The sequence below is a fragment of the Diadema antillarum genome, unplaced genomic scaffold (assembly GCF_040938485.1).
Source record: "Diadema antillarum isolate AM-2024a unplaced genomic scaffold, OU_Dant_1.0 seq00000079_RagTag, whole genome shotgun sequence".
Taxonomy (NCBI): domain Eukaryota; kingdom Metazoa; phylum Echinodermata; class Echinoidea; order Diadematoida; family Diadematidae; genus Diadema; species Diadema antillarum.
This window is the reverse complement of record NW_027271172.1, coordinates 2,499,284-2,525,198: the sequence shown is the minus strand read 5'-3', so window position 1 is coordinate 2,525,198 and position 25,915 is coordinate 2,499,284. Positions and strand designations below refer to the sequence as shown.

General features: G+C 38.9%; 1 protein-coding gene across 1 annotated transcript in view; it reads left to right on the top strand.

Annotated features, from left to right (window-relative positions):
• Positions 1-25,487, top strand: part of LOC139726089 (glycine N-methyltransferase-like) — a 38,587-nt gene extending 13,100 nt beyond the window's left edge. The window contains exons 2-6 of the mRNA XM_071637170.1: positions 4,060-4,208; positions 19,425-19,552; positions 19,903-20,153; positions 22,168-22,301; positions 25,322-25,487. Coding sequence (XP_071493271.1) covers positions 4,060-4,208; positions 19,425-19,552; positions 19,903-20,153; positions 22,168-22,301; positions 25,322-25,487 — 828 coding nt within the window. The remainder of the gene's footprint in view (positions 1-4,059; positions 4,209-19,424; positions 19,553-19,902; positions 20,154-22,167; positions 22,302-25,321) is intronic.
• Positions 25,488-25,915: the final 428 nt, after the last annotated feature.

The following is a 25,915-nucleotide window of genomic DNA, read 5'->3' as shown; positions in this document are numbered from 1 at the left end:
GCAATGTCATCCATTCTATGTATTTCTATTGTTTATTTGTTCAGTTATAACAAAATTCCGATATGACGAAAGAAAACTGCCGGTCCCGAGGATTTCGTTATAACAGGAGTCCACTGTATAGGTAAAACCCCGGATCCTCGTGATATGCTCTAATGTCGCCTGCTGAACTCCCGACCCTGCAAAATACCAACTTTAATTGCCTCGCAAAACTACCTCTTATAGGTAATGATTATACAATATTGACTGGCCTCGAGGGAGATACCAGAAAATATTGCCCAAACTGAAAGAATATTGCCCGAGTCGAAGACGAGGGCAACATTCTTCCAGTGCGGGCAATATTTATCTGGTATCTCCCTCCAGGCCAGTCACTATCATAACTCTTACCTATCCCCTAGGTAAATTAGGAAAATATGAGAATACGGCTATACACTATGATATAGATCAAACCACATTTGACTACCTGTAGATCATCACCAACATGTCGAATAATTGACAAATTGTTCATCAATGTATATCATTCAACTCCAACTTCAAAGACATAATATGTCTTGCCTGTTACAACTACATATTATGTAGTTGTAACAGGCAAACTTCGAACATCTGAACGCTTTTACACTTTATTTCTGCTTCTGTTTCAATTTGGAGAGTTGTGATAACTGATGGTCACTGTGCAGTTCTTGAGCACAAATGGACTAATCATTGTTTGACGCGTAGTGCTGCTGGAAGTGGTCGACCTTGTATGAGTTGATTTATCGACGTTCTTCTGCGGTGAGTGTAATCGACACGCAGCGACCTCCTTGAATGTTTTCTCTTCGTGGTCGATCGGAATGTTTACATGTAAAGCAGGGAGGTTAGATTCCATTCCTTCTCTTCCCACGGGCCCACCTTCCTGTTTTACAGTGCACTCCCGTTATAACGAACACGGTTATAACAGAATTCTGGTTGTAACAAAGTAAAAATTTGGGCTGCAATGTCATCCATTCTATGTATTTCTATTGTTTATTTGTTCAGTTATAACAAAATTCCGATATGACGAAAGAAAACTGCCGGTCCCGAGGATTTCGTTATAACAGGAGTCCACTGTATAGGTAAAACCCCGGATCCTCGTGATATGCTCTAATGTCGCCTGCTGAACTCCCGACCCTGCAAAATACCAACTTTAATTGCCTCGCAAAACTACCTCTTATAGGTAATGATTATACAATATTGACTGGCCTCGAGGGAGATACCAGAAAATATTGCCCAAACTGAAAGAATATTGCCCGAGTCGAAGACGAGGGCAACATTCTTCCAGTGCGGGCAATATTTATCTGGTATCTCCCTCCAGGCCAGTCACTATCATAACTCTTACCTATCCCCTAGGTAAATTAGGAAAATATGAGAATACGGCTATACACTATGATATAGATCAAACCACATTTGACTACCTGTAGATCATCACCAACATGTCGAATAATTGACAAATTGTTCATCAATGTATATCATTCAACTCCAACTTCAAAGACATAATATGTCTTGCCTGTTACAACTACATATTATGTAGTTGTAACAGGCAAACTTCGAACATCTGAACGCTTTTACACTTTATTTTTGCTTCTGTTTCAATTTGGAGAGTTGTGATAACTGATGGTCACTGTGCAGTTCTTGAGCACAAATGGACTAATCATTGTTTGACGCGTAGTGCTGCTGGAAGTGGTCGACCTTGTATGAGTTGATTTATCGACGTTCTTCTGCGGTGAGTGTAATCGACACGCAGCGACCTCCTTGAATGTTTTCTCTTCGTGGTCGATCGGAATGTTTACATGTAAAGCAGGGAGGTTAGATTCCATTCCTTCTCTTCCCACGGGCCCACCTTCCTGTTTTACAGTGCACTCCCGTTATAACGAACACGGTTATAACAAAATTCTGGTTGTAACAAAGTAAAAATTTGGGCTGCAATGTCATCCACTCTATGTATTTCTATTGTCTATTTGCTCGGTAATAACAAAATTCCGATATAACGAAAGAAAACTGCCGGTCCCGAGGATTTTGTTATAACGGGAGTCCAGTACTGTATATGTAAAACCCCGGATCCTCGTGATATGCTCTAATATCGCCTGCTGAACTCCACGACCCTGCAAAATACCAACTGTAATTGCCTCGCAAAACTACCTCGTATAGGTAATAATAGGTATCGTATCATTGCATTAAAGAATATGGTAAATGTCCGTCGTGTAAATCTTATACAAATGTTGTGGAAGAAGATCATAAACATCCAATCTCCTAGACTGGTAAAATAATGGCCTAGAATTTGTTCGACAATTAATTCGAAGTGGAGAAAATGTTATTCATCTCACGAAGATTAGGTGGAAGCATAAGGATGTAACTTTAATGAGAAAAACCAGTCAATTAAATCTTACATCTTATCTAAGTCAGTATACGTGTCCTGTCTTATTGCGATACCAATGTGAGTGTTTGTTAATACGTAAATTTATCATTGCTTCTTGAAAGGCAAAAATGAATACTATATAATGAAAAAGACATGTTTTCTTATGAACAAGAGAACTCAAAATGCCCGACTTCCGGCTAGATCTATAGAGTTAATGAAACTTAAGTGGGTTTGATTGAGAGACTTTGAATGAAAAACTGGAAGATGACTTTTAAACAAAGAATATCTTTGGTCATTGTCTTAGCAGGTAGGTGGACCTTTAGTATTCTTCAGAACTACAACGCTAAATTTTTTGAGCCTTTCACTTTCAAATGTTTATTCAAAGGTGACTAGATTTTTTTCTTAACGACAAAAATTGAAAGGAAAATAGAATGAACGACATAATACTTGTAATAAATATATTCGGTTTGATTGACAAATATAATTTGAAGAAAACTATTTCTATGGAGAGTTAATACAGGAAGCTATATAAGATCATCCTGTTAAATGAAAAAAAAAAGGGCTCAGAAAAAAAGGAGAAGGTAATTAACTTTTAGAATATGCCATATCCATACTTTGAAAAAAAAAAACACTTTAGAACAGATACGGGAAATAAAGAGATTAAGCTGAGCAAAGAATTGCACGGATAGACCGCTCCTCATCGAAAATTGTTATTTTTTTGAAAGAAGCTATGTCACATTTTAATCATTTATATGAGATCAGAGTAGAAGAATTACATGCGATTAGATATATTGAACATACGTATAACATTTCTGGAAATGAGTCTGGGATTTTTTCTAAGATCCCGACAGCTACGTAGAATAGCACACTCAAAGAATTTCTCCCTATCATCTCGTTATCACAAAAACATATTACTTTGATTATATATAATAAATTGGCAATAAAAAAGAGCAATTGACGAAACAGTCCATCGAATCACAATAGCTCAGATACAATAGAGTACCAACGATACGTAGGCAAATTTGATGCCAAGACCTTTTTTTTTTCCAGCAGTGAAATCAAATCCTACCTGTAATTTTGGACATAATCAACTTAGTGAGAGTGATTAAAAAAAGGAACTTTTTTTTTCATTTTGACTGGTCAAAACATTACTAGCTGACTGCTCGGGCTAAGCAATGAATCGAAACAAAAACTCGTTTGGCTAAAGTTTGACATGAAGCAGTAAAAACTGTACATTTTATACATCTTTTTAAAATATTTTCCTAAAATGATTTTTTAGGTAAATGAAGTTATATATAAAAAAAAAAACGTGACGGAGCTTTGTTACAATCATGAAAAACATGCCATGTGAAGAAAAGTTGCGAGCTGTTCTTACGGGCCCGTGATACAAAATGTTATTGATTGCCTTAGCGGGGGATTGCCTACAGGTGTTTCAAATCCAAATGCCGTCTAAAGCAGACACTTTTTTTCTTTCAAGCGTGCTATTTATCAAACGTGAATCTTCTCGAACTACACCTCATTCGTTGATGGCATCAGATTTGGTCTTGGTGTCACTGATATGTTGTTTGCGAGATGAAGAATTTCTCATAAAATACTCTAAATTTGTACCACTCCACGCATTGGAGTCCTTACCACAGTCCAGTAATCATAAGAAGAGTTGTTGTGTTTTCTTTTCTTTTTTCTCCCGACAGAAGAGGACAGGAAACGTGTTTAATAACTCGGACGTCGTGCTCAAATTGGGGCCGGTAGCGAAGCGGTCATCTGAGTATGAAGAGTGGCTGCTAAATCAGCTCAACTCCAGAGGGTGCAAGAAAGTTCTTGATGTAGCCTGTGGAACAGGGTAGGGCACTAGACTATAATTACATTACAGGGGCGTCACCAGCTTTTTTTCAAGGGGGGTGCGTTTTGACACTAAATGTTCACGAGATTTTTTTTGACAGACATTTTGATAGGAAGCTCTCAATCCCTAGACTTTTACTGTTTTTTTAGGGAAACCAAGCGGGGAAAAGGCACCGGTAGCTAGGATTTCATCTTGGGGGGGGGGGGGGGGTAGTATGCGAGGGAGCGAGCAAGGGTGGGGGGAGTGTGTGTAAGTGCCGGAGAGGGTTGCACCCCTATATAAATGGATAATGGAAATGGTGTGAAACGACAAATTACTGGCAGCGATATCAGGGGAATGGCATAACGACTACATGCGAGCGAGCGGATCGAGCGAGCTTGAAAATTTTGACATTTTACAGTCCAAAAACTGCCGTTTGTAGCCAAATTTTTTTGCTTTGTAAATTAAGGGGGGCGCACCGGGCGCAACTGCTGGCAATTACTGGCAGCAACATCAGGAGTGGCATAACAATTAAATGCGAGCGAGCGAAGAGAGCGAGCTTGAAAATTTTGACATTTTACAGTCCAAACGCTGCCATTTGGAGCCATCTTTTTTCGCTTTCGAAATAAAGGAGGGGTGGGGGCGCAACGGGCGCAACTGCCGGTAATTAGTGGCAGCAACATCAGGAGAATTGCATAACAATTAAATGCGAGCGAGCGAGCGAGCGAGCTTGAAAATTTTGACATCTTACAGTCCAAAAACTGCCGTTTGTAGCCATATTTTTTTTTTTTTTTTTTTTTTGCTTTGGAAATTAAGGAGGGTAGGGCGCACCGGGCGCAACTGCTGGCAATTACTGGCAGCAACATCAGGTGAATGGCATAACAATTAAATGCGAGCGAGCGAAGAGAGCGAGCTTGAAAATTTTGACATTTTACAGTCCAAACACTGCCATTTGGAGCCATATTTTTTCGCTTTGGAGATAAAGGAGGGGTGGGGGCGCAACGGGCGCAACTGCCGGTAATAACTGGCAGCAACATCAGGAGAATTGCATAACAATTAAATGCGAGCGAGCTTGAAAATTTTGACATTTTACAGTCCAAAAACTGCCGTTTGTAGCCGTATTTTTTTTTTGCTTTGGAAATTTAGGGGGCGCATCGGGCGCATCTTACTGTTTGCAATTACTGGCAGCAACATCAGGTGAATGGCATAACAATTAGATGCGAGCGAGCGAAGAGAGCGAGCTTGAAAATTTTGACATTTTACAGTCCCAAAACTGCCATTTGGAGCCATATTTTTTCGTTTTGGAAATAAAGGAGGTGGCAGCAATACTGGCAGCACTATTAGGAGAGCATAATGATTACATTCGAGCGAGCGGAACGAGCGAGCTTGAAAATATTACATTTTACCGTCCAAAAACTGCCGCTCTTTTCTTAGCCATATTTTGTCGCTTTGGAAATTAAGGGGGAGGGGCATCGGGCGGAACTGCTGGCAATTACTGGCAGCAACATCAGATGAATTGCATAACGATTAAATGCGAGCGAGCGAAGAGAGCGAGCTTGAAAATTTTACATTTTACAGTCCAAGAACTGCCGTTCTTAGCCATATTTTTTCGCTTTGGAAATTAAGGGGGGGGGGGGGACGCAACGGGCGCAACTGCAGGCAATGGTATACTGGCAGCAACATCAGAAGAATGGCATAAAGATTAAATGCGAGCGAACGGAGCGAGCGAGCTTGAAAATTTTGACATTTTACAGTCCCCAAATTGCCGTTTGTAGCCATATTTTTTTGCTCTGGAAATTAAGGGGGGGCGTACCAGGCGCAACTGCCGGCAATTACTGGCAGCAACTTCAGGAGAATGGCATTACGATTAAATGCGAGCGAGAGGAGCGAGCGAGCTTGAAAGTTTTGACATTTTACTGTCCAAAAACTGCCGTTTGAAGCTATATTTTTTTTTTCGCTTTGGAAATTAAAGGGGGAGGGGGGGGGGGGGGACGCCCGGTGCGCCTGGTGCGCCTGGTGCGCCCCTCTCCCTGGATCCCCCATTGGTAGTCAAGGGTGTGGGTTTATGTTCATTACTGTGGGAGGTTTGACCAGCGAGGTGGCGTCGAAGTGACCAAGCGGGGAAAGGATGTCCAAAATCTGCACTTTCCTAGAGCATCCCCTAAACTAATTGTGCGTGTTTGTTTGTGTGTGTGTATTATATGTACATAGAAAAGTTAGGAATTAGCCCAGGTCAAGTCTTTTTATTGGCAATGCAAGACATTTTTACATAGACTAGTATGTAAAGCAACACTGCAAAATCAATGATCTAGCTTTGACATTCTACATCACATTGCGCAACATTGTAGCCACTCTTCGTTCGGATGTACTGAGTACACTGCGCACATCCTGCTTATATGCAGAATGCCAACCAGGAATCACGCTGAATCACAATCTCTTGTCGGATCCGGGCATTTTGAACAATGTTTCACACTATATACCTATCTAATTATGGTTAAAAGAAATCATAGAAAAATATCTTATTTCTTGATCACCTTTTCATTCAAAAGCAGTTTACTAACACCTGAATTACTATTTCGGTATACTATCTTTTACCAGCGGATTGGGAGGGGGGCGCACCCCCCCCCCTCCGTAGTTACTCCTCTGCTTTTGGGTGAAATAATTAGACAGATTTCTTGAATTCTAACAAAAAAGCAAGAAAATCTTTTCATCGCGGGAATTATGATTATGTGGGGTGGGGCAAATGGTGCGCTTGCCTTCCAATATTTTTATGGGGGCAACATTTTTGTTTTCTTTCAAAAGCAAGAAAATCTCCTCATTTCGGGAATTATTAATTATGGGGGGGGGGCAAAATTAAAATATGCTTGCCCCTCCAATATTTTTATGGGGGTAACTTTTTGTTTTTCTGTCAAAAAAAAAAAGATACGAAAATCTTCTCGTCTCTGGAATTATGGAGGGGGGGGGGGGGAGGGGAGGTGGGCAAAATGATATGCTTGCCCCTCCATTTTTTTAAATCTTTTGCTAATGAGGCTAAGGCTCGCTCTTGGGTTGGCAATATGGATTGGTCAGAAGTAACGTACATAGACCCTACATACTTGTAAGTAGCACACGTAGGCCTACATGCAAACGTGTATAAGTGCTCCGTATCGTACGGATGTACAGTACGGTCGATAAATAGTAAACACTGTAGAATATTAATAGATAAAATCAGTGCTGCCAGAACCAGGGGTGCGAATTGATTTGTGTGTGTGTGTGTGTGTGTCCCTGGTGCAAAATATATAAAAAAAATAGAAAAGAGTAATTATTTAGTGTCCGGCGTTGAGGTCGCTCGCAGACTGATTTTTTTTTTTTTTTTTTTTTTTTAAGGATCTGAAGGGGGGTGCGTTCGCACCCAACGCACCCCCCCTGGTGACGCCCATGCATTATTAACGTGTTTAAAGTTGTTGTATGATGGCTAGAACGGAGATGGAGACGGTAATGATACTTATGGAGTATTAGAAGCATGAAGATCTTAAGTGAACAAAGATTGGCTCAACAGAAAGGGTCTGTTGCGACACGGATTGTCGCCCCTACACGGATTGTCGCCTCCTGCTCGGGGCGACAATCCGTGATAGGCGTTGGCGGCACGGATTTTCGCCCCCGTTACGGATTGTCGTCTGGCGACATTCCGTGACGGGGGCTGGCGGCACGGATTGTCGCCCGCCCTCGAAGCACATTTTGCTGGGTAATATCGTTCTGGACATAGTCATTGAAATACTAACACATAACTTACATGGCTACATCCATGCAAACATGCATGTAAAAAGTCTGGTGAGGTTTCAAGGAAGTGTGTATGTGCGCGTGTATATGATAATCAAGTGTCCGTTTGTGCGTGTGTGTGTGTGTGTGTGTGTGATGGAGCGCTGCGCGTGTTGTGGGAATTGTGTCGCTTGAATGTTCGATCCTATTATCTCCTGCTTGCTAATGCAACAGTCACACAGTGCTTTACGATGGGTTACGTACGCCGCGGATAGATGCGGATGAGTGGACGCAGGGGGACGCAGCGTGGACGCAGGCATCCGCAGGGACGTATGTAGACGTAACTGTCCGTAACTCGTCTGTAAAGAAACGTAAAATGAAGACGGCAAACCTGCGAAATTTTGTAATGTTCAAATTTCGCAGAGGGACTCCACGGACGCAGACTTACGTAAGGTAACCGGTCCAAACGTAACTACCCGTAACTGAATGTAACTCTTCATAGCTTGAACGCAGACCATCCGTAAAACATTTGAAGCACCAGTCACATAATGCTCTGCGTCCGGCGTTACGTCCAAAAAAAGTCTTCTTTTTTTCTGTGGACTCCCACGGATCCTTTGCCGTCACTAGAAAATTTATTCAAAACATACCGGGAAAAATGCGGGCGATACGGACAAATACGACCAGATGCGAATACTTGCGTCCACTTGCGGATATTCTTACGAATTGGCACATAATAGTTCTGAACACTTGCGGAGAGTTGCGGATATTTTCGGATATTTACGAATGGTTACAGATTGTTATGAATAATTATGGACAGTATTGTTTTCTGTGACGATCCCTGCTTAGTCAGTGTATTATGACAGCAAGGTTATCACATATTGGACTGTCTTACATTGTACACTGACATGACTGGGGAAAACTGAAATTAAATTACGTACAAGTTGTGAAAATATTCGTAATCCTTTAATTTGCTTTACAGTGATAAAAGATATATGAAATTTTGAACCTGACGTTTAAATTTCATTTGTGCAACTCAAATATGAATAAACTTCATAAATGTAAAGAATACATAACATAATTATACCACAAATATAATACAATATAGATCGATAAACATTAGAGTACGAAAATTATTACTCACAGTCATGGAATAGACAAACTGTGGTTACGTTGTCGTTGTGCAGCGATATTCATGACTTATTGGGTTATGTTAAGGAGATTTTCACAATAAAACAATGCTTATTAAATTTCCAGAGAAAAAAAGACATCAAGACTTTCAAACACCCCTCCCATACCCAAGGACAATATTATATACACAAAATGCAATACACATTCCATGGAGCGTAAAGTGGGTAAGACTATAGAGAAATACTAATTTCGTTCTCAGTTTTCAAGTTGATTTATTTCACTTCCAACAAACAAAATAATTAGAAATACAATGAAACACTCGAATCCACAGATGTCAGGAAATCAGTACCACAATGCGATGAGCAGAATAACATTGTAAGAGAAAGACAGGTAAATTATCAACAGAGATGCAAATAACTGTTACGTCACTGTTGTGAATGCATGAACAATATTGCTGGAAATGGAGGGGACTGCTAAAAAGCAGGGCTTGTAGAATGCAGTCCCCTCATATAGAAAAAGAATATAATTGCAAAAAACAACAACAACAACAACAACCGTGAATTTCCCTAAACGGTAGTAAAAAAAAAGACAGACAGAGTAATACTCACACACATGCACACATACCAACGCACATTAACAAACACAAAGCGACTCTCTTATAAGGAACGATTGATGAGAGGATAGAAAGATAATAAGGAAGGTAGGAAGTTCGAGGTGGAAAGGGGGGGGGGGGAGGAGAGGGAAATGGTGGGTCATAACCAGGGCACTGGAGGCACAGAAGCACGGGCTCGCTGATAAACAAAGAGTAGTGAGGATACCGACGCAACAACGATTTTGAAAATCAAAAGTTAAAAAAAAAAGAATGAATTATTTTGCTGCATACGAAATTTTTGAATAATTCTTTAACTTTAAAGAAAATGTATTAAAACTTCAAGCTTGTTTTGTAATATTGTCAAGAGAATTCCAGAATTTTGTTCCAGAAAAGAAGAATAAAGATTTTGCAAAAACCGTCCTAGTCAAAGGCAAATGATATTCATGGGATTGACGGGTTGGATATGCATGAACAGTTTCATTCTTTAAGAACATGGAATCAAACACAAGGGGGAGAGAATGGTTAGTGAGTTTATACATGCATTGTCCTAATTGCAAACGATAAAGGTCAAAAATTTTCGAAATGTTATTTTTGTGAAATGAATTATTAGTATGACTTCTCCACGATTCGCGACAAATGATACGAAGAGCTTTTTTCTGTTATAATAATATTCTGTCTGTATAAGTAGAAAAAGTGTTTCCCCATGGTAGTATACCATAGTTTAAGTAAGGTAGTATCAAAGTAGAATATAACATAAAAAGTAAATTTTTGGGAACATAAAATTTAACTTTGTTTATAATACCTATATTCCTTGAAATAACACGACATACAAAATTCAAACTTCAAATTCAAAATTTCATAAATCTTTCATTAATGCAAAGCAAATTAAAGACATGTGAAAACTTTTCACAACTTGTACGTAAATTCAATTTCAGTTTTCCCCAGTGTACAATGTAAGACAGTCCAATATGTGCTAAATTTGCTGTCATAATACATTGACTTGGCAGGGATCGTCATATTGTCCATAATTATTTACAACAATTTGTAACTATCCGAAAATATCCGCAACTCTCCGTAAATAGTCGCAACTCTCCGCAAGTGCTCCGAACTATTCGGAAGTTTGTACAAGTTGAAAGAACAAAATTACGTGCCAATTCGTAAGAATATCCGCAAGTGGACGCAAGTATCCGCATTTGGTCGTATCTCTCCGTATCGCCCGCATATTTTTTCCCGTATGTTTTGTAAAAATGCTCTGGTGACAGCAAGAGATCCCCGGGTGTCCGCAGAAAAAAAAAGACTTATTTGGACGTAACGCCGGACGCAGAGCATTATGTGACTTGGGCTTTTAATACGTAGACACACGAACGCTCACACGCAACACACATACGTAGGGCCTACGTAGCCCACGAACACCAAACCCCTCATGCCCCAGTCACACAGTGCTTTACGATGGGTTACGTCCGCCGCGGATAGATACGGATGAGTGAACGCAGGGGGACGCAGAGTGGACGCAGGCATCCGCAGGGACGTATGTAGACGTAACTGTCCGTAACTCATCCGTAAAGAAACGCAAAATGACGGCGCCACAACGGCGTAGCCAGGATTTCATCTTAGGGGGGGCGGTTAGTCTGCGAGGGAGCGAAGCGACCGAGCCCGAGCGAGCGGAGCGAGCGAGGGGGGGAGGGTGTGGGAGGGGGGTGTCCCCCGTCCCACGGTAAGAACTTTTTGCATTTTGATGTTGTAAATGGTGCAATTTGATGCATGTTTTTGCGCGTTTTATCGACGTGAAACAGTCCCACTTGTTTAAGGTAGCAGTTTATTTTGATGTCGATTATTATTGAACAATTTGCCTGTAAAATGGTATAATTTAAATACACTTCTTGTATCAATTCTTTTCACTGAATCATGAACGCTACTGAACCCGAGCGAGCGGAGCGAGCGAGGGGGAGGGGAGGGTGTGGGAGGGGGGTGTCCCCCCTCCCACGGTAAGAACTTTTTGCATTTTGATGTTGCAAATGGTGCAATTTGATGCATGTTTTTGCGTGTTTTAACGAGTTGAAACAGTCCCACTTGTTTAAGGTTGCAGTATACTTTACTGTAGATTATCATTGAACAATTTGCCTATAATATGGTATGATTTAAATACACTTCTTGTATTAATTCTTTTTCACTGAATATCATGAACGCGACTGAACCCGAGCGAACGGAGCGAGCGCTGGGGGAGGGGAGGGTGTGGGAGGGGGGTGTCCCCCCTCCCACGGTAAGCATTTTGATGTTGCAAATGGTGCAATTTGATGCATGTTTTTGCGCGTTTTATCGACGTGAAACAGTCCCACTTGTTTAAGGTAGCAGTTTATTTTGATGTCGATTATTATTGAACAATTTGCCTGTAAAATGGTATAATTTAAATACACTTCTTGTATCAATTCTTTTCACTGAATCATGAACGCTACTGAACCCGAGCGAGCGGAGCGAGCGAGGGGGAGGGGAGGGTGTGGGAGGGGGGTGTCCCCCCTCCCACGGTAAGAACTTTTTGCATTTTGATGTTGCAAATGGTGCAATTTGATGCATGTTTTTGCGTGTTTTAACGAGTTGAAACAGTCCCACTTGTTTAAGGTTGCAGTATACTTTACTGTAGATTATCATTGAACAATTTGCCTATAATATGGTATGATTTAAATACACTTCTTGTATTAATTCTTTTTCACTGAATATCATGAACGCGACTGAACCCGAGCGAACGGAGCGAGCGCTGGGGGAGGGGAGGGTGTGGGAGGGGGGTGTCCCCCCTCCCACGGTAAGCACTTTTTGCATTTTGATGTTGCAAATGGTGCAATTTGATGCATGTTTTTGCGCGTTTTATCGATGTGAAACAGTCCCACTTGTTTAAGGTAGCAGTATATTTTGGTGTAGATTATTATTGAACAATTTGCCTATAAAATGGTATCATTTAAAAACACTTCTAGTACTACTTCTTTTCACTGAATATCATGAACGCGACTGAACCCGAGCGAACGGAGCGAGCGAAGGGGGAGGGGAGGGTGTGGGAGGGGGGTGTCCCCCCTCCCACGGTAAGAACTTTTTGCATTTTGATGTTGCAAATGGTGCAATTTGATGCATGTTTTTGCGTGTTTTAACGAGTTGAAATAGTCCCACTTGTTTAAGGTTGCAGTATATCTTGATGTAGATTATCATTGAACAATTTGCCTGTAATATGGCATGATTTAAATACACTTCTTGTATTAATTTTTTTCACTGAATATCATGAACGCGACTGAACCCGAACGAGCGGAGCGAGCGAGGGGGGAGGGGAAGGTGTGGGAGAACTTTTTGCATTTTGATGTTGCAAATGGTGCAATTTGATGCATGTTTTTGCGCGTTTTATCGACGTGAAACAGTAACATTTGTTTGGTAGCAGTGTATTTTGATGTAGATTATTATTGAACAATTTGCCTATAAAATGGTATCATTTAAATAATCTTCTTGTATTAATTCTTTTCACTGAATATCATGAACGCGACTGAACCCGAACAAGCGGAGCGAGCGAAGGGGGAGGGGAGGGTGTGGGAGGGGGGTGTCCCCCCCTTCCCACGGTGAGAACTTTTTGCATTTTGATGTTGCAAATGGTGCAATTTGATGCATGTTTTTGCGTGTTTTAACGAGTTGAAACAGTCCCACTTGTTTAAGGTTGCAGTATATTTTAGTGTAGATTATTATTGAACAATTTGCCTATAAAATGGTATCATTTAAATAATCTTCTTGTATTAATTCTTACACTGAATATCATGAACGCTGTCTGTTCAGCAATCAAACAGAAAAAGCATGCACACGAGGGTGTAGATAGGGGCATATCCCCTCCCACACGAACGTGATTTTGCGTTTTCAGACCTGAAATTCAGCGATCTGGTGCACATTTTTGGTGCAATACTTTTTCATCGAAGTATTAAAATCACGGAATTTAGCTCTTATTCCGAATGTGCACCATCTGTGTGTATGTATAAAGTCTAGTGAGGTAGAGCTTAGGGGAAGGGGGATTTCCCCTCCCGCTCGCGGAGCTTTTGCGTTTTTAGAATTGAAATAAAGCGATCTGGGTATAGCCACAGTCTACTTCTATGCATGGCGGTATCCCCCTCCCAAGCACGAGAGATTTTGCATATTTTGAATTGAAATTCAACGATCTGGTGCACACTTTGAGTGAAATATTCAAAAAAATATCTTATTTGATGAAAGGTTGAAAAGGAGACCCGCTTCATGTGCATGCATACAGTATACACGCATTTTTTTTTCCGCCTCCCAAATCCCCGGTCCAAATCTTAGGGGGGGCGACCGCCCCCATCGCCCCCCCCTGGCTACGCCAGTGCGGCGCCAAGCCTGCGAAATTTTGAATGTTCAAAATTTCGCAGAGGGATTCTACGGATGCAGACTTACGCAAGTAACCGTAACCAAACGTAATTATCCGTAATTGAACGTAACTATCCGTAGCCTGGACGCAGGCCATCCGCAAAATATTTTACCTCCCGTCCGTTTGCGTTCGTTTACGTCCCCCGTAAGTATCCGAAAGTAACCGCAAGTTAACGTATCTCAACACTTTCGTCCGCTTACGGATATTTGCGGACAGTTACGAATGCTGCGGACGATTACGTCCTTCGACGTTTTCCATTTTCCACTCACATGGGAACAGAGACTCTTGGGAAGCCACACAACTCGTGTTGCCAAGCTGCAGTGCATTTACCTGAAGGAATGCTACAGCACAGTTGGTACCAATTTACTCATGACATCGGTTGACCCTTAGTGCTGAACTTTTTTTCTTGCACTCTCTGAATGTATATTTTTCGAAAAGGTAATATTTTGGGTAGGGGATGGGGTGACAGCATTTTATTCACTTTTCTGGCCGGGAAAGGCGTGGGACAGCGATAACTATATAAAATGAGAACGAATTAAGTATTTCTAATTGTTTTTACCCATTTTACGTTCCATGGAATGTGTTTTACATTTTTTGTATATATATATATATATATATATATATATATATATATATTGTACTTGGGTGTGGGAGGGGTGTTTCATTTCATTTCATTTCATTTCATGTATTTCATTCTTTCTTTCCTTTCGGCAAACATAACACGAAATGAATCAGAAGATGATTATTATAACATAGGCATGTATTCGACTTTACATGGTAGATAATAGTTAACAAATACAAAATTATCATGCATTCAAGATACAAAGTCATTTCTGGAGGAAAAAAAGAAAGAATTGTAAGGTCCACTGAAAAGCATGCTTGTAAATTTTGGACCACTCAAAGGATTCTACATGTGAACATATTTGTTTATAAAGACAGGATAGAACAAAACAGGACCGAACAAGACAGGAGAAACACACGACATTACATGACTTGACAGAAGGGTATACCATTGAAAGCAGTAAAGCACAAAAGAATAATGGAAAGAAAGGAAAGAAAGAAAAAGAAACATGAAAAATGACGCTGAACATCGGGATCGAAAGAGAGAATTGAGTTGCTTCAGAGCTCAACGTTGAGCAAAGTTTGTACAAATAAGATAATGTAATAAAATACACAATGATGAATGAAATGATTGACGAATTAAATGATTGACGATGAACCCTTGGGTTGTAGAGACCAGCTCAGAAATGAATAGTATATTATCTTAGTATGAATTCAACAAAAAAAGTTTCAACTTACGCTTGAACGAATTCAAAGATAAAGAGGTTTTTTTTTTTTCACAGCTTAAAGAATTCCAGAATCTAGGGCCAGAGTAAATAGATGTGCTTTGCGCCAATAAGGTTCTCAGAAGGGGTAAGTGAAAGTCATTAGATCGCCTGGTGCGATAATTATGAAAAAAAAAAACGATGTCTTGGAAACATTGAATTAAAGATACTGGGAAGTGCATTCGTGTTATAATTAATCATAAACTGACCCAGCTGAAAGAAAAAACAAATCTTCAATTTTTAAAATCTTATATTTCACGAATAATGGATCTGCATGGAAACATGGTGAAACGCCACAGATAATACGAAGTGCCTTTTTGGTAATAACAATAGTTTATCTAATAAAGTTTAATGGGCACTACCCCATGATAGAATTCCATAATTAAGATTAGGTAATATTAATGAAAAATACAACGTCAACAAAGAAGACAACGGGATATGAGATTTAGGTCTATTAATGATAGCAATATTACGCGAAATTATTTCACTAATATCAATAATATGAGGCTTCCACGAAAGTTTATCGTCTCCTGTGATACCGAGAAACTTATGTAAGATACACGTTCTAAATGAACGTCATCAGAAATGATATCTGTGCGTAAAACTTCTATAGACGTACCAAATATCATATACTTGGTTTTCTGAAGATTTAGTGATAATTTATTGGCTCTTATCCATTGAGTCACTAGTTCTAATTCAGAATTGACAGTATGGACAAGGGTACATGGATTTTGGTGGGAGAAAAAAAAAATTGAATCATCGGCAAAAAGTATAAAAGAAAGTATGTCGGATAATCTGTAAAAATCATTAATGTAATTGATGAAAAGTAAAGGTCCTAATATAAGTTTTTGATGTGTTTTAAAGTCTTGATGTCTTTTTTTCTGGAAATTTAATAAGCATTGCTTTATTATAAGAATCTCCTTAACATAACCCAATAAGTCATGAATATCGACAGCGTAACCACAGTTTGTCTATTCCATGACCGTAAGTAATAATTTTCTTACTCTAATGTTTAACTTATTGATCTATATTGTATTATATTTGTGATATAATTATGTTATGTATTCTTTACATTTATGAAGTTTATTCATATTTGAGTTGCACAAATAAAATTTGAACCTCAAGTTAAAAATTTAATATATCTTTATTACTGTAAAGCAAATCAAAGGATTATGAACTTGTACGTAATTCAATTTCAGTTTTCCCCAGTGTACAATGTAAGACAGTCCAATATGTGATAACCTTGCTGTCATAATACACTGACTTTCAGGGATCGTCACAGAAAACCATACTGTCTGAAATTATTCATAACAATCTGTAACTATCCGAAAATATCCGCAACTCTCCGCAAGTGTTCAGAACTATTATGTGCCAATTCGTAAGAATATCCGCAAGTGGACGTAATTATTCGCATTTGGTCGTATTTGTCCGTATCGCCCGCATTTTTTCCCCGCATGTTTTGAACAAATTTTCTGGTGACGGCAAAGGATCCGCGGGAGTCCGCAGAAAAAATGACTTTTTTGGACGTAACGCAGGACGCAGAGCATTATGTGACTGGGGCTTTAGATACTCATGCAGGCACAAAACTGCGCCCACAAACACGCACCATCACATACCCTTTGATATACACATACGCCACTATATGCCACATACACACGTAGCTTACAGGCACACGTATACACACAGACAAACAAACCACTACCACTATACAACCACCACACATGCACAGTTTCTACATATTGTACTAGGTGTTTCAAAAAACATTTTCCACATTTGATCATAAATATTTCAATAAGTATTCATTTGATAAAATTGTCATTGATATGAGTAATAGCTGGATAGTGTACAATTTGGTTGAAGGTGATTTGCACGTGAAAGCATAAATCAGTTTCATTAAATCTAAGATTGATTTTGAAGTAAGGTTTCAGATTTTGGTCAAATTTTAACCCTCTGTATAAAAAATGAACTTCGCACAGGAACCAATGATGTGTATGTGAGTGTGTGCTGACAATGGCCCTGAACAATGGACATGCCTGAACCACCTGTTGACTAGGCGTCAGTCTGGCGCTCCCTGTCACATGAATGCTTAATCAATAATTCATGTGGATTGCCCTGGGCACTGCTAGTCTGAATTCATGCACGGTAAAGTGCTTGCAAACACCACATTTCATTCCAGCTGGCAATCATTTTCAAAATATGCTTCACATATCACTAAATTTGAGACATAAATAAGCATAAATGATCTAAAGTTCCTCATTTTAATACAACTGTCTACTAATCAAATAGTCTGACAAATTTTTCGCTTTTTCGATAAAAAGAGATCATTTTTGGTAAAGAGTTCTGCAGCATTTATCATTGGGCGATTTGTTTCAGAGTAGATTTATTTAAGGCTCCAGATACACAAGTGTATATTACTCTAAATGATTTTCTTTACTTCCTGTCACCACGTTTAAGATAGAACAGAAGGTATTTATTGTAATTTTGTTTTTCAGAAGTAGGGAGAGCACTGACGCGACTCAACAACAGTATCGACAGGCGTTTGACTTTACACAGATACTGCCAGAGGCTGAATAAAGACTAGCTGTGATAGTGGAATTTCTCATGAATGAATAATGAAGCATTCAAACCCTGACCATTGTTCAGGACCATTGTCAGGGTGTTAACCACACACTCCCATACACACCCATTGACCCCTGTGCAAAGTGAAATTTTGTACAGAGGGTTGAAAATAGAGCAAAGTCTGGAACCTAACTGTGAAATTAATAATGGATTTCATGAAACTTATTTATGCTTTCATATTTAAACCACCTTCAACCGAATTGTACACTATTCAGCTATCACTCATATCAATGACAGTGTTATCTGATATATAGTTTTAGAATTATTAAGAATCAAAAGTGGGAAATGTTTTTTGAAACACATAGTATTATCATACTCCAAACACGCACACACACACACACACTACAATACGGAAACCCATACACAAGTCACTTATTGTACACACCTACAAATCATACACATCACATATCATGCAGCTCACAACAAATACACACACACACACACACACACGCACACACACACTTACGCATAACTTACCAGTCATACCCATCCCACCACAGCTTAACACCGGAGGAACCATCCCGAGCCCTGGGCGACAATCCTTGACGGGGCGACAATCCGTGTCGCAACAAATTTTTTGCCATCATGAATTATCGCCTTCGAGGTCAAAAACTGGGAACTGCACAAGCGTCACGGATTGTCGCCAGACGACAATCCATGACGGGGGCGACAATCCGGGCCGCCAACTCCGTCACGGATTGTCGCCCCGAGCCGGGGGCGACAATCCGTGTAGGGGGCGACAATCCGTGTCGCAACAGGGTCTCTTGGTAAAGAGGCGTCACTGAAACAATACCACGAAGCAAGGTCATTTCTATGGTTCCGCAATCCATTATTCTGAAGGTTCTTTCATCCGGAAATGAAACAGCGTTCTTTTTTTCCCCCCGAAGGTTCTGTATATAGTGAATATTCATGTCCTACTACACACTCATAACCGGAAAAACCCGGCAAAAATCCAGTCCAGTAATTACTTCCTTGGATATGAAACACCCTGTATACATACATACTTGTAATTGACATGTAGATGGCGTTGTTCATCCTGTCGGTCTCGCGAGCCTTCTTTGCCCAATGTCGGAATGGGCTTTCTTTGACTAAAAATACTGTCGGTCTCGTGAGCCTTTATTGCGTATTACTGTCAGTCTCGTGTGTTTTGTTTGCTAGTGTCGGTCTCATGAGCCTTTTCTGCGAAATGTCGAACTCATGGGCTGCTGTATCACTCATGAGCCGTATAACTCGTGGGCTGTATGACTCATGGACCTATGTTGATGTCGGTCTCTTTGGCCGTATGACTCGTGGATGTCGGTCTCGAGGGATGACACCCCTGAATTTCACTGAAAAAAATTCACTGAGAAAATTATTGGTAGACGGGGATTTGGGATAAGCCATAGAACATCAATTTCGTGCCTTCATTTTTTTTTTCTTTTTTACAAACACAGAGTTGACTCGATTATCCTCCTCAACCACGGAATGGAAGTGGTAAGCTGCGACGATGCCGAAGAAATGTTGGCCCATGCCCGAAAGGAGCACGCTCACATGAAAGACGACTCGCGCTTTGGCCGATGGGGTAAAGTATAAACTCATCAGATGTGATTTTGAAGTCTCCTTCCAGGCTCTGCAATGCGCACACATCTCTAAAGAATTGTGGCAAATTTGCTCAAAAGGTTAATAATGAATTCTCACACAATACAAATATTGTTAACAAAAGAATCAAAGCGACAATTACGAGACTTATACCGTAGGAGAAACCTCCAACCCTACCACCCCACCCCAGATGCAAGTTAAAAATTTTAATTATCAATGCTTTACAAGATTAAAGAGACGAGTCACACAAATCGTATTTCATTTCATTGATTCTGTTATTACCCGACATGGCCGTTATTGGTGATATTTGATAATCCGGCTCTCCCTTCACAGATATTCGACGTGCAAATTGGCTGACCTTGCAAGAAGACCTTCCGGATTACGGTAACTTCGACGCTGTACTATGTCTCGGTAATTCGATATTTTGTCAGATTGACACAATGCCCGAGATGCCATCGTACCGTCAGTGTGTTACCAATTTCAAGCGTATGCTGAAGCCAGGCGGTTTGCTGTTGATTGACCACAGGAACATGGACTCAATTCTCGATCGCGGCTTTGCGGTGAACAAAAATGTTTACCATAAGGTATAATATACAAACACATACAATGTGTTATCGGTGCAGTTGTGATTCACTACACACGCACACACCCAAACTAACACACATGTACACATACATTTATATGTATATATATATATATATATATATACGATGTATACATATATATAGTTAGACAGGATTGGACAGAACAAAGTGTGAACATATTTGGATTATGTGTATAATACTATTGTTCAAATATCTTCAGGATAATATTATATATGTTGACCCTTCAAAATAACAATCAGACATCATGTTGTTGTAAAACTCTTTGATAATGTGTATTTATTCGCGGATGACTCTAACATTTCCTTTTCCCACCCCGACCCAAATATCTTAACAAGAACAGTAAATGAAGAATTGAAATTGAAAGGTCATACAATGGATATACGCAAATAAATTGTCACTAAACAATCAAAAAACAAAATTTGTGCTTCTAAGTAACTTTTTAGATAGCCTCCCAGGCAATATAATATTTGATACTACTCTCCTAGAAGAAGTTTCTTCCTTTAAATTTCTTGGTGTTTGTGTTGATAACAAGTTTTCATGGAGGAATCATATTAATAACATATGTAAAATTATTTCACGTAATATCGGCGTAATGAACAGATTAAAATGTTATCTTCCTTCATCTGCATTATCAACTCTTTATTTTAGATTGATATTACCTTATTTAAACTACGCGAGTCTTGCTTGGGGTAATACATATCAGGTATTACTTAATAAACTTTTTTTATTGCAGAAGAAAGCGCTCAGAATTGTTTTTAATCTACATACCCGAGAACATACAGATGCCTTGTTTTTTTTTACCATAAAATACTAAAAATAAAAGATTTGTATGTATTCCAACTCGGCCAGTTTATGTTTAATTGTAACAGCAATTTCTTACATAAAATATTTCACGACTCATTTCTTCGAAACAATCATGTACATAACTTTCCCACGCGACGATCCGATGAATTTCATCTTCCATTACTGAGAACCGCACATGCCCAAAGTACATTTCTTTATACCGGACCCAAACTTTGGAATAATCTAGATAATAGTTTAAAAGATTCCCCCAAATTCGTCACATTTAAATACAAATTCAGAAAACACCTACTCTCTACCTGTAATTTTAGATAATTTAAATTGTTTTAATTCATACTTGAGCTTTCACCTGTCCTGATGTGGCAGCACTTAGCGTGTTCTGTATGCAGACCTCTCTTCTTTCTTCTCTCCTCTTCCTTTCCTGTCTTTTTTTCTTCGTAGACTTGTATTGTTACCGTCTTCTCTTCTCTCGGTACTGTCTCGCGTCTTATATGTGTGTGGGTAAGGTGTGTACGAGTGTTTTGTCCTTGTCATATTTTCCCTGTACACGTGGTTCAGTGAACAGTGTCCGGGCATTAGCATTGATATTCTATTTTTTATTTTTTTCTTATTTTTTTCCCGACCTGCGTATCTCAATGTAACTACATGTATATCTTTACAAAAGTAATGTATCAAATATAAGTTATAAAAAACCCTCGAATAATATATTATTCACTCATTATCTATCTAGCGATCCACGTCCCACAAGCTTTGCTTTTTAGTGGATCACTATTTTCCATAATCGAATCTATTTTCCGCACGCCCACGAAGTGTTGTTCCTCCTAATAATTGTATATATATCTTTATATATATATATATATATTGTATAATTTATCTCGGACACTACCTGAATCTTTTGCAAATGTTAGAACAGTATTATTTCATAACATGTATACTTTGTACTATGTTTTGATTTTCGTTGATTGGAAATAAACTATGATTGAATTGAATTGAATTGAATTGAATTGAATTCAATTGAATTTCTGTATCTTTGTGCCCTCCAGGGACACTTTGGCAGACCTGGCTTTTCCCAGTGTTTCTATTTCTTTTAACTGCTTTAATTCGATTCCGATATAGGCCATAATTATTATGGAGATCGAAATCATTAAGTCGATATAATGATAAAAAGTACGTGTGTTTCGCTATATTGCAGAATGACACAGTGGAAAGGCTGTCTACAAAAATCCTCGAAAAAGATGGTTCGCCCTATATAGTTGAGATTACATTTGATATGATTGTCGGTGCTAAGGACGGTGCAACCATCGGGAATGGTCGAAACATAGAGAAGTAAGTATTTTTGAAAAGAAAAGTGGACAAATATAAGACTTGCATTTCAAAAAATGCAGGAATACCAATGAGACAATATAAACACTAAACAAAAAGTAAGTTCCCCCTAAAACAAACATCTATATTTTATGAATCAGGAACCTTTGAGGAAATCTGAATACAGAATCATGAAGCTGTATTTTTCGGCTACCTCTCATGTGAAATTCAGTGGATATCACTTGGTCACGCTTGAGTGAGCATGACTTAAAGTCAAAATGGTCACTTTTTGAGGTTCACAAGCCCAATTTTGCAACTTTGATTTGGTGATATCGGAACAAATTTCAATTTAACAGGATAAAAAGGCATGCAACGTATAATTTATGTGCTTCTTATCGTACCATGTGACTTGTGCACAAAATTTCACGGTCGAGTGAACACGGGGTGAAAATTACCAAAATGGCCGATTTGACTTGTTTCTCATGGTAATTTCTATCAATTGAGATTGAATTCGTGTGTTGAACGGTTTTTACACACAATTCACGTAATTTAACGGTTGAATGAGCACATCAAAAACAAAGAAAAATAACAATTTAAATTGTGTCGTAAGAATTGCGATAATTTTGCGCACTGAAATCAACTGTATGATGCTTTTTTACATTGTGTTAATATCCAAACGCATATCAGTGACCACCTGACATTTCAGTCTCGCTTTAATAAGCAGGTGAGGCTGGAAACCTTTTTTTTAACCTACATAATGAAAAATTGGCAGTTTGGCCATAATCCCCATGGTAAGTTCATGTGAAGAGGAGGAATTCATGCTTTTGTAAGCTAACAATGGCTTTTGCATGCAATGTGGTTTATTTTACGGTTGAATGACCACATTATGAAACAATGATCTATCTTATTAAAATCATCCAGCAGGTGTTGCATTGATCTTCTGCATTTAAAATCAACTGAAAAAAAAAAAAAAACATTTCATTATTGCGTTTAGGACCGATAAAAATGTCTCAGTGATCCTTGGCATTCCTTCAAAATTTTACACGTCAAAGGGTACACGGTGCCGGAAACCCTCCTTATAATCCATGGCTACCTTTGATAAAATATTGAAGACGCTTAGTATTCGTGGGGAAATTGGTCTGCCTTTAGTTTGATGAAATCCCCTTGTTCGAGCAGAGATGAGAAATTATGCAAATTAGATCTTCGGGCCTTTGTTCTCGCTACTGAATACTAATTTTGGCATTAAGTTCCCGTTCTTTGTAACGTCATGAAGTCATGCATTAACCCAAGAGGAAAATAAATGCAATTAATCATTGATATGGTACCAATTTTCACTTTTGTTCAACATCAATATCCTCCCGTGCTGCACATATGCATGAAGAGTCTGGAGACAGATAATAATTGTGGTGAGATACATGTAGTGGCCTTTGTTGTTCATGTGGTGTTGATGATTGTGATGGTGATGATAGTTGCTTAAAATGTTGGTTGACTATTATGCGATCATTATGGCAATTTAAAACGGATTGGGGAGCATCTGCACTCACTTTTTAGGCTCTATCCACTAACACCGCCGAACACGTCTTCAAAACCAACCAAATGTAAATCTTATGGGAATTTCAGCCACGAAAATGGTTTCGACCTGCACGCTTTGCTCATCTTATGTGCTCACTGAAGCATGTCACAATGCCATTTTTTTATGGAAATGTTATTTTTTTTAAATTGAAATCAGAGTAATTTCCCAACATTTCAACTAAAACATAAAAAACAATGAATATTTTTCATTATATAGGGTAAAAAAAGGGTTTTCCAGCCCCACATGCCCATTGAAGCGTAACTAAAATGTCAGGTGATCAATGTATGCACAGTGATATTAAACACAATACAAAGAGCATTAAAACAATTGATTTTAGTGCGCAAAATTATCGCAATTCTTACGACACAATTTAAATTGCTATTTTTCTTTGTTTTTGATGTGCTCATTCAACCGTTAAATTACGTGAATTGTGTGTAAAAACTGTTCAACACACGAATTCAATCTCAATTGATAGAAATTACCACGAGAAACATGTCAAATCGGCCATTTTGGTAATTTTCACCCCGTGTTCGCTCAAACGTGAAATTTTGTGCACAAGTCACATGGTACGATAAGAAGCACATAAATTATACGTTGCATGCCTTTTTATCCCGGAAAATTGAAATTTGTTCCGATATCACCAAATCAAAGTTGCAAAATTGGGCTTGTGAACTTCAAAAAGTGCCCATTTTGACTTTAAGTCATGCTCACTCAAGCGTGACTAAGTGATATCCACTGAATTTCGCATGAAAGGTAGCCGAGAAATACAGCTACATGATCCTGATTCAGATTTCCTCAGAGGTTCCCGATTCATAGATTACACAGGTTTGTTTTAGGGGGAACGTACTTTTTGTTTAGTGTTTATATTAGATATTGAAACAGCTGTTGAGACGTGTTCGATCCAACAAATCTGCACACGCGATTTAAGGTCATCACTGGAACTCGAGTCGACATGCTATCGTCTTTGCTTCCTGCATTGAACAGAAAGTGGATGAGCGTGCCTGGCATGAGACGACAGCTTTCGCTGCCGTAAGGATGCAAAAACCGATGTAAAAACTGAAAAGGTGCTCCGGTGTCCCATCGTCTACCTGGCTGATTGATGACCTCTTAATGCAAAATTTTACGTTTATATAATAACTATATTAATTAACCTCGTAGATTGTATTTACAGATTTATTCACCTACTTGTTTTATTTGGTTAAAATCTCTTCATCGCCTCCTTGTTTATATACTAAGTATGCATTGCTGCTGTTGGGGGGAATTTTGCCAAAATGCTGAGAGGAAACAAATGAAACAGTGCAGATACAACAGACATTATGAAAACTTAGGGGTTAATTTTTTTTTTTTTTTAGTGTATCGGCTCTTCATGAGTAAAAGGCTAAAAGCATTTGTAAAAAGAAAAAATGATGTTGCGAAAGTAATCCAAAATATCCAAAAACAATATCTTATTTCCTGCTTTGCTCATCCGCAGAGTGACTGTGCCGCTTACACCAATGACTACGCGCAAATTCGGGGACCTGCTGAAAGAAGTCTTTGGACGAAAATGCAAATATTCTCTCTTCGGCGACCTCATGCCTTCAAAGGGAGATTCGGAAATAGCATTTTTCCAACACTCCATTGAAAAACGTGAAAATTGAAGAAAATAAAGGAACGATTATGTAGAAATGACTTCATCCAAAGTCAATGACATGACTGAGAGTGAGGAGTTCATATCATTTAACTTACGTTTAATAATGTCCATATTAATCAACATAATTAATAACTAAGTTCATATTATCATTTTTACGGATATTACTATCTTATACTATAGGTTTCCCTGGCGAATTTCGCACTTTTGTCAGTCCATTTGATATAAGGTTCATTAATTTAGCAAAAAACCTCGTTATCGCACAGTCTATCTTTCAGAATTTCAACTTGTGCGTTTAATTAAGCATTTCGATCAATAAAATGTGCACATTTGGCTTTCGAATTCATAAAAAAGGGCATTCAAATTGGCTGATACTCTACGTTCATTCAAATTCGCCATCACTCACTGAAAAGGGTATTTGAGTCATTCAATTTCGCG